The sequence below is a fragment of the Rhipicephalus sanguineus genome, chromosome 10, assembly GCF_013339695.2.
Source record: "Rhipicephalus sanguineus isolate Rsan-2018 chromosome 10, BIME_Rsan_1.4, whole genome shotgun sequence".
Taxonomy (NCBI): domain Eukaryota; kingdom Metazoa; phylum Arthropoda; class Arachnida; order Ixodida; family Ixodidae; genus Rhipicephalus; species Rhipicephalus sanguineus.
Window position 1 is genome coordinate 142,411,835 of NC_051185.1, and position 10,342 is coordinate 142,422,176.

General features: G+C 48.8%; 1 protein-coding gene across 1 annotated transcript; it reads right to left on the reverse strand.

Moving 5' to 3' along the window:
- Positions 1–430: 430 nt before the first annotated feature.
- LOC125760112 (uncharacterized) lies at positions 431–3,413 on the reverse strand. The gene has a single exon (XM_049419800.1). The coding sequence runs from the start codon at positions 3,107–3,109 to the stop codon at positions 1,853–1,855; it is 1,257 nt and encodes a 418-aa protein (XP_049275757.1). The 5' UTR covers positions 3,110–3,413; the 3' UTR covers positions 431–1,852.
- Positions 3,414–10,342: the final 6,929 nt, after the last annotated feature.

Genomic DNA, 10,342 nt, shown 5'->3' on the forward strand with positions numbered 1-10,342 from the left:
TCCACCACTTTGCAAGGGGGTTTATTGACGACGTCTGGTAGCAGGCAGACCGCAGGTCCAGCGAGAAACAAGCGGGATCCGCAACCACAGCTCGCGATCAGCGCTCGCGCCTTTTCACCAAGAGATGAACCCACTGGTGAATGCCTCGCTCTTTCACCGCTACACATATAACATCGATTTGCATACAGGCATCTACAGCAATACACAAGTCATGAATGGCTTCGATCAGTTGTGTGACAGTTGAAAGGCCACTGCGAAATCCATGCTGAAAGGGGCATAATAATTCATTTTGGTCTACAAATTGTCGAATATTTTTTGCCATATATGTTCAATTACTTCGCAACACACTGACGTAAGTGAGGCAGGCCTGTAATTGTTCAGGGTTGTTCTATCACCACCTTTAAAAATTGGTACAACAATTGCTCTACGCCAGTCTTGAGGTAACGTGTGGCTTTTTAATGATTTCTTAAAAATAATCTCTAGGTAGTACGACAGCCACTCCGCAAACCGTCGCAAAAATTGATTCGGTATACCGTCAGGTCCACATAACTTTTTTGTATCTAAAAGAAGTAGTTGATTGAAGATGCCTTCTCGTGTAATATTTATGTCATCTTCCTGAAGTGTCACTGTAGTACCCGATTCATATTCTTCGTTGTCCCCCTGGTCCTTACAGAAAACCGATTGGAAAAATTGATTGAGTCTTCCAGCTATATCTGACTTTTCTGTGATTACTTCTTTTCCATCTACTATAAGATCAATTCCTTCATTCGCTTCCTTGAAAAACAGCCAAAACTTACGAGGTGAGTTCTTTAGAAAGTTAGTGAGTGTGTTATTTAAAAAAATGTTCCTTGGATTGCGCAATCTCTACTTTCAAGTTTTTCTTGACACATGACATTTCTGTCGAGGCCTTATCAGTCCTGCGCAACCTTTTTATTTTACGCTTCATGTGAATTATTTTCCTACTTATCCATGGATTTCTTCGTTTTGTTTTTTTAACGCGAGTGGGTATGAAGTTATCCGAGCAGTACCTAATAATTTCTTTAAAACGTTTCCAGAGCTGTTCAACGGACTCGTGTTTTGATTCGTTCTCAAACTCGCCAAGCGACATTTCTAAAAAGTCCAGGATGGTCGTATCATCAGCACGACCGTAATCTTTGATATGTCCATACGCATGACGCTTCGCTCGAAAGCCGGTGTCAAAAAACACGTCAACCACAACCATTTTCTGGTCTGATATGCCGTCTTCAACTGATACGGCATAATCAGTCACTTTACTTGATATGAAAACCAAGTCCAACAATGCCTGTGACGTAGGGGTAATTCGTGTGCAATCTTTTACGATTTGTGTGAGATTATGAGAAAACATCAGCTCTAATAACCCATCTGCACTACGGGTTTCCACGTGACCAGTTGAAAAGCTTGCCCAATTTATATGCGGTAAATTAAAGTCACCAGCCATCATCAGTCTTGTGTTTTCATTTACATGATCACACAAAAACATATTTAATTCTTCTAAAAACTCAGGTGGACTTCCGGGTGGTCTGTAAACGGCTCCAATGAGATGTGTATAATTAGCGTAATTCACCTTGCACCACACTGTTTCCGGCAAGTGGCGATGTACTGTTATTGCCGCTACGTTATTTTTAATTATCAGCGCCACACCACCACCTCGGGTGTCCCTGTCCCATCGGAAAATCCTGTATCCTGGTGGTAGGACACAGTTATCCGTTATAGCATTATTCAACCATGTCTCCGTTAAGACTACAACATGGGGGCTGTATGCAATCAACAGGAATTCTAAATCGGTTGCTTTATTTACAATGCTTCGTGCATTCAGTGAAAGAATTCTTAGCTATGATCGCGCCGTACCAGATGATTTTATGCCACTTGGATCTGTCAATTCTGGCACACTTGAGCTACGATGAGCGGAAGTTGCAGAGTCTTGGTTACGTTCCTTTTTATCTTTTTGTTGCTTGCATTGACTACGAATGTTTCGTTTCTGATCCCACTGATAAAGCGCACCGTTCACTTTCAGCTTGTCATGAATCAACTTCACTTTTGCTCCCTTTGCCCTTTCGCTTTCGCAGCTTTGCCATAACATTTTCCTAGCGTAAACGGTTTCCTTCGCGTAATCATTGCTGACACTAATGGTAGTCCCTTTTAACTTTCCACAGTTTTTTAGCACGTGTTCCTTTTCACGGTGATCGTAAAAATTCATGATGACCGGTCTTGAGCTGTTAGGTTTTCGCTTGCCGAGCCGGTGAATTCGGTCAACGGATTTGACTTTAATACCCAATTTTGCATCAAAAAGTTTATGAACAACAGCTTCCGTCAGCTCTGACTCGGTTTCACCAGAATCTTCAGGTAGGCCGAAAACAAGTAGATTATTACGTCTACTCCTGTTTTCGTAATCAATTAACTTCTGTTCTTGTTGCCGAACTATAATTTCCAGGCTGCTAATTCGCTCACTCATTTCTTCAATCACTTTCAGATAGCCCGACAACTTTTCAGTTTTAATACCTAAATCGGATATTTCTTCCCTCATAGCATCTATTTTAGTTTCGGATGCTATCTGTTTTTCTAAAATTTGCTCTAACATCTCAGCTGTCTTTGGCCCCGGGTTTTCCTCAACATCACCAGACTTTAAAAGCATCAACACTGCAGACCAGCAATCAATGACACAAGCAATACAAGTGTGAGGGTACGGCAATACTAACAAAAATCGATTGTCGCTACGATAACATGCAGTATTTGAGAAGTAACGAACCTGCATAAACAGCAATGCCGACTTAGACATGTTGCCTGCAGGCCATGTGCCGTGCCCTCTGAGGGTTCCTTGGTTGGGCTGCTCCTTTTCTAGGCGAGGTGTTGATGACGTCACTGATGATGGACGAGCCATCCAGGCGTTGCTCACCGGGTCCTGATAACTTCCGTCGAAAGGCAGCCAATTTGTGCCGCTAGTTGACACCGATGATAGTTGAACCACCCACTTGTTGCTCACAGTTTCCTGATGAGGCTCGTGAGGAGGTAGCCAGAATGTGCCGCTCGCAGTTGTCGCTCCCATTATCCACGAAAATGCCTGCATAAACAGCAATGCCGACTTAGACATGTTGCCTGCAGGTCATGTGCCGTGCCCTCTGAGGGTTCCTTGGTTGGGCTGCTCCTTTTCTAGGCGAGGTGTTGATGACGTCACTGATGATGGACGAGCCATCCAGGCGTTGCTCACCGGCTCCTGATAACTTCCGTCGAAAGGCAGCCAATTTGTGCCGCTAGTTGACACCGATGATAGTTGATCCACTAACTTGTTGCCCACAGTTTCCTGATGAGGCTCGTGAGAAGGCAGCCAGAATGTGCCGCTCGCAGTTGTCGCTCCCATAATCCACGAAAATGCCTGCATAAACAGCAATGCCGACTTAGACATGTTGCCTGCAGGCCATGTGCCGTGCCCCCCCGAATAGTCAATAATCTTGACTATTCCAGTCATGTTCGCAATCTTAACAAAATGATCTACTACAATCTGGAACGTTCCCAGACATTGTGGCGCGGCTTGCGCAAGGCAGTAGTAACACAATATATATATATATATATATATATATATATAGCAACGTGCTAGTGGTGGCGGAAGAAGAGAGCGAAGAAGTCGGTGGCTGTTGTGGCCGAAAGTAAACAGCCGTTCGCTTCGAGTTCTTTGTTTGTCGTTTCCTCTCGCGACAGACTGGTGGAGGCGCTGGGTACTGCGGCGTCCTATGCCTGCTGGTCCTGAACCAGAAGCAACCAACGCCAGTGCACCAGGGTCTGCTGATATCCATCGAAGCAGCCGCCGCCTTCAAAGTCCACCACCACAATACGATCCCCTGGCAAATTCCGCGAGGAAAAGGTCTGCCACAACCGCAACCCAAACCGAGCACGACCCATTCTCTGCCGTACCCTGTGTCCTCAACACGCCTCGCACACCCAACCCATTCCACGGCGATGCCAGTGAGGATGTGGAAGACCGGTTGGACCATTTCGATCGGGTCACTGCCATCAATGACTGGGACAATCGCCGTAAGTTGAAGGACGTTTACATCTCCTCGCAGACGCGGCAAGAGTGTGGTACGAGAACCACGAAGCTTCATTCACCAGTTAGCAGCAGTTCCACCGGCAGCTTCGTCAGGCTTTGAGCAACCCTGAACGGAAAGAAAGACCTGAGCAGGCACTTTCTTCGCGGTTTCAAATGCCCCTCATGTCGGAGGAAAAGAAAGTACGCCTGTTAATGCGAGGTGTCAAGGAACAGCTTTTCGCGGGCCTCGTGCGCAACACTCCATCAACGGTGTCAGAGTTCATCCGTGAGGCAAGAATTATGGAGCGCATGCTTCGGCAGCGGTTATCGCAGTATGAGCGCCAGACCACCATGTCCGCTGCGTGCTCGCTTGTGCCAGGGTGTGATGGCAGGGTGTCTCTTACAGAACTCATTCGGCAGGTTGTCCGCGAAGAACTCCAGAAGTCTCATACAGCGGCAAGCCCGAGTGTCACCGCTATTACCGACCTCATTCGGAACGAAAAAGGCAGTTTGTTCCTTCATCACCGCTATCGCGACCCGATGCCTTGCGGGTCTCTACGCTGCCGACGGCGCGTTTTTTTTCATCCACCTGCTCGGGCCCCTCGACGTTTTCCAAGCCCAACCCACCACCCGGCTTTGCAGGCCGACTTCCGTCCTGGCCCGCGGAAGTCCACCGTCTGGCGTGCTCCTGACAATCGCCCTTTGTCAGGAGCACACCAGACGGTGATCGTAGCGACCCATCTTTCTTCTTAAACAACACGACAGGTGATGCCCAAGGAGTTGTCGATGGTTGAATTGCGTCGTCATCAAGCATTTGTTTGACTTGATGACGAATAGCATCCTGTTCTTTCTGCGACACCCGGTAAGCATGTTGGCGCACAGGTTGGACGTGGGGCTCAGTGATGATTCTGTGCTTCGTTATAGGTGTCTGCCGGACCTTCGATGTAGTGGCGAAACAGTCACTAAAGGATGACAGTAGACTGAGGAGCCTTGCCCGCTTAGGTTGTTCTAACTGGCGATTAACGTTGAGGTGACTATTCACGTCGGCATTGCAGCTTTCCTCTGTCGAGATTGTCGTAACCAAAGGAAAGGCGTCCGACTCATCCAGTGCCTTTAAGTAAGGTACAGTGGGGCGCTTCGCAAAGTGCTTGTATTCGCCACTGAAGTTTGTAACTAAAACGTAGTCTTGCCCTTTCGGAGCCGAACGAGACTTCGAGCGATGGCGACTTCCCGATCAAGCAATAACGTGAGGTTACCTTCGGCGATGCCCGTATTTGGCTTTTTCTATGGGCACTCAACAAGGACGAAGATACTACTGCGAGGCGGCAACGTGACGCAGTCGTCAACCACGCGTTAAGCCACGCCACGATGTTCGTTCTCGACATCCGAATATGGAGAGACATAGCGAAAGTGACGAACAAATCACGCAAATTAATTATCGCTCCGTATTCCTGAAGAAAAATCCATGCCCAATATAACCGGCCGAGAACATTTGGGCAGTACAAGAAATGATGCTACGAAAGCCGACGCACTAATTTCCAGCCTTGCGGTGCCCCTTCCTATGGGTGACACGAGGTGTCCTCCAGCGGTGGTCAGTTGTGGGCCGTCCCTCGTTGTCAGCACCTTGCGTAGATGGGTGGCCAGTGAAGCACACATAACCGACTAATCAGCGCCCGTATCGACAAGTGCACTCACTGGATAACAGTCGACGGAAACAGTAATGGCAGCGGACGCTCTCTTAGCGGTTTCAGAAGAAGGCGTTAGCGGTATGTCGTGAGGGGGTGGCATCGAAGTAGGATATTTGTCGGTTCGCGTGACAGCGGCCTCAACCCCGGAGGTCGCCGTTCTCAGTTTCCCCGGCGTGGACTTGAGCCACTTACACCAGGGGACTCAAAGGATGGTCGGATGTGGTTTGGCGATACTGGCCGACGGGGTGATAGCGACCGTGACTGTCGTCGCTGCGTGATGGGAGAAGCATGACTGCTTTCTAGGTATTCCTCAATTTCTTGCGGCCGCTCAGCATAGCGTGGACAACGGGCATCCGGGTGGAATCCGCCTAGGCAGATTCGCCGGTAGTAGACGTCGCGGTACATGTGTCCAGCTTTGCCACAGTGGTAGTCCTTGGGCGTCACCTGTCGTGCTGTTTAAGAAGAAAGATGGGTCACTACGATTCTGTGTAGACTACCGCAAACTGAACAAGATCACGAAAAAAGACGTATACCCGCTTCCTCACATCGATGACTCCTTGGATCGCCTGCGTCACGCCCGTCACTTCTCTTCGATGGATCTCCGTAGCGGGTATTGGCAAATTGAAGTAGACGAAAGGGACCGAGGGAAAACGGCGTTTATAACACCTGACGGTCTCTACGAATTTAAAGTCCTCCCTATCGGACTGTACTCTGCTCCAGCCACATTCCAACGAATGATGGACACATTTTTGTGTGACCTCAAGTGGCACCCGTGCTTAGCGTATTTAGACGACGCAGTCGTTTTTTCACGACGTTTGAACAGCACAATGAGCGGCTTGAGGTGGTTCTTCTGGCCATTCGCACTGCCGGCCTGTCTCTGAAGCCGGAAAAGTATCACTTTAGAAACGAGGAGCTTAAATTCCTTGGCACGTTGTCAGCAGTAGCGGTGTTCGACCCGACCCTGAAAAGGCCATAGCAGTTGCTTTGTTCCTGATCCCGAAGAGAAAGCATGATGCACGCCGCTTTCTGGGCCTTTGTGCGTATTACCGCCGTTTTGTGCCAAACTTTTCGAAAATCGCCGAACCCCTGCAACAACTCGTCAAGGACGACGTCGCCTTCGTCTGGGGTCCCGAACAATCAGACGCTTTCCGCGACCTTCAACAACGCCTAGAAACGCCGCCGATCCTTGGTCACTTTGACGCAGAAGCAGAGACAGAAGTGCGCACTGATGCTAGCAACCTTGGTCTCGGAGCCATTCTCGTGCAATACCAAGATGGCGTGGAACGCGTTATTGCCTACGCTAGTCGCACGTTGTCATCTGCGGAGAAAAATTACTCAACGACTGAAAAAGAATGTCTGGCGGTCGTATGGGCTATTACGAAATTCAGGCCATACCTGTACGGACGACCCTTCCGAATCATCAGTGACCACCACTATCTCTGCTGGCTGGCGAATCTGAAAGATCCTCGGGCCATCTCGCAAGATGGAGCCTTCGGTTACAGGAACTCGATATAACAATAGATTACAAGTCTGGCCAGAAACACACCGACGCCGACTGTCTTTTCCGCGCACCCATCGAGACCGCTACGGAAGACAATGACGAAGGTTTCAGTTGCCTTTCTATTCTAACAACCTTAAACGTGGCTTAGCAGCAACGCGACGACTTTGAACTGCAACCACTGATAGAATGCCTTGTGCGACGTCGCCCACAACCCCCGCGTCAGTTTGCGCGTGACTTGTCATCTTTCTGTCTACGCAACAACGTCCTCTACAAGCGCAACTTTCATCCTGCGAATACTGTTTACATCCTAGTCGTTCCTGCTGCTCTCCGCGACGACATTTTGCGTGCATGCCACGACGAACCATCGTCCTGGCATCTTGGCTTCGCGCGTACTCTTGCGAAGATCAAGCAGACGCACTACTGGCGGAAACTTACAAAAACCGTCAGGCAGTACGTCAAGACTTGCACAGCTTGCCAACGCCGCAAAAATCCACCGATGAAACCAGCTGGTCTGCTTCAGCCTGTACGACTCCCTCACGCACCTTTTTGACAGGTCGGGATGGATTTACTCTGCCCGTTTCCGAAATCTTCAGCTGACAACCGCTGAATTGTCGCCACCGACTACTTGACTAGGTACTGCGAAACCCAAGCCGCTCAGCGAGCAACTGCTTCCGATGTGGCTAATTTTTTTGTCAAAAACATCGTTCTCTGCCACAGTGCCCCCGCTGTCGTCATGACAGATCGTGGTACTGCATTTACGGCACAGTTGCTCCGAGATATCCTGCGACTGAGTGGTACGACACACCGCACAGCAACTGCGTACCACCCGCAGACCAACAGATTAACCGAACACCTTAAGAAAACAATTGCAGATATTCTTTCGATGTATGTCGCCAAGGATCAAAAGAACTGAGACGAAATCCTCCCATATCATGTAACATTTGCCCACAACACTGCTCTTCAAGAAACCACCGGCTTTGCTCCTTTTAGTCTGGTTTACGGGTGCGACGTCACCCCGATGCTTCACAACCAACTCTGTCGGACGCGACTACCCCGGATACAGACGTATTTGTTCAGCGTGCCGAAGAAGCCTGGGAGCTAGCGCGCTTACGCATTTTGTCGCGGCAATATCAAGATGTTCGCCGGTACAACACCCATCACAGAACTGTAACATGCGAGCCTGGCGACCTAGTCTGGGTTTGGACCCCTATACGTCAACGAGGGCGCTCTGAGAAATTATTATGCCGGTACTTTAGACCCTACAGAGTTTTTCATCGCCTCAGTGAAGTCAACTACAAAGTGGTCCCAGCAGACGCATCGCATCACTCCCATAGACTACGCTCCTCGGATGTTATCATGTCTCCAGGATGAAGCGTACCATTCCCGTTGACTGCAAGTCACGAACTTTGTGGTGCCAAGCCTGCCGTCAGGGCCATTGTGCATTTCTTTCCCATCTCTTTTTCTCGCCCTTGTGCTGTGCAACAGGCACAAACACTTCTTTTTTGCTAAGCTATCACTGTTATTGAGAACGTCGGCATCAATACGATGTCTCTCTTTCTTTTTTTTTGTGGGGAGAGGGTAATGCCACGCGTTAGTGGTGGCGGAAGAAGAGAGCGAAGAAGTCAGTGGCTGTTGTGGCCGAAAGTAAACAGCCGTTCGCTTCGAGTTCCTTGTTTGTCGTTTCCTTCGCGACAATATATATATATATATATATATATATATATATATATATATATATATATATATATATATATATATGTATATATATATATATATATATATAACCGAGCACTCCATACGCGCGTGGGCGTATGGAGTGCTCGGTTTTTGCGTCACGTAACGTGATGAACTAAATGGGCGGGCCATTAAATTTTCATCCTTTCTGAATGCAAACCGCATTACAATCGGATACCTTGTAACAAAACTACAGCCCACCGAAATAGGTCAGTTCTAAAAGAATCGCCCTGTAAGTATATGCGTGCGTATTGGCAAAAGGAAGATAACGGACAAAGTCAGAATTTTGGTGCATTGAGGCAATGGCTTGGGTGTCCGGCAATTATATATATAGACCCTTTTCATAAATGCGCCACCTGACGGTGGGCTTTTCGTCAGTTTCGCTTCGCAAAGGAGCGTGGGATAGCCAGCGCCATCATGAGGGCATGAAAAGCGAGCCGTCAAATGCGTGAGTGCTGTGATGTTTTTGTTGGCGGCTAGTTCTCCGTGTCAACCACTGAAATCTCACCGTTTGCGTGCTTGAACGAGCTTTTAGTATTCTCCGTTGGTCTTTCTGAGGTGCTTCCGATGCACAATGAGACACATTTTGTACCCTTCAACGGGTTGGACGAGCAGTTTGGCTCAACTGCCGCGGTTGCGGGACCGTGACCACAGCCAACTCGCGTGCGCGCCTGGACCGGGAAAAAAAGGCTCGCCGAAGCTACAAACTTCTCACCGAAAGCTACAAACTACAAACTTCTCACCGAAGGAAAGGAAGGACGTCACTGTCGCGGAGCTATGCGACCGCAACCGGTGAAAATTCTGTCTGCTGCAAACCACACCACGCAACTATTTTCCGGACGCCACGCGTTGGGTGTATTTGTATGCAGTAGCGTAGCCACGGGGGGGGGGGGCACACCGGGCCCATGCCCCCCTCCCCCCTCCCCAATTTTTTTTTTTTTTTTGCCATGGCACACAGAGCACAAAATGACACCCGACCACATCTGCCTGGCCGGCCCCTACTTCAGATAAAGGTGGTGCCCCCCTCCCCCGAAAAAAAGTTCTGCCTACGGCCCTGTTTGTATGTACTAAAAATGTTGACACGTGGCTTACGATATGCGAGTACTGTCGCTACTAAATGAGCAGTACGCAACTTCATTTTTATTTTTCTGGCTGGCCTTACGAACCCTCACAGTATTTCTGCACAAACAATCTATCGCAATTCACCTCATGCAGGCACTCCGGAGAAGACTATCCATTCGTAGAAGCAAGGCCACACATGGCGCTGTGAAATAAGCACGTCTGTTTCTGTAGCGCGTTTAGAAAACGGCGCCCTTCCGCACGTCCGTTTGACATCGCGTACGGAGAGAGAGCACGTGCGTTTGTTGTTCAAGTTTT

Coding starts and splice junctions, on each gene's coding strand:
- LOC125760112 (XM_049419800.1), bottom strand. CDS start 3,109: ATGTCTAAGTCGGCATTGCTGTTTATGCAGGCATTTTCGTGGATAATG.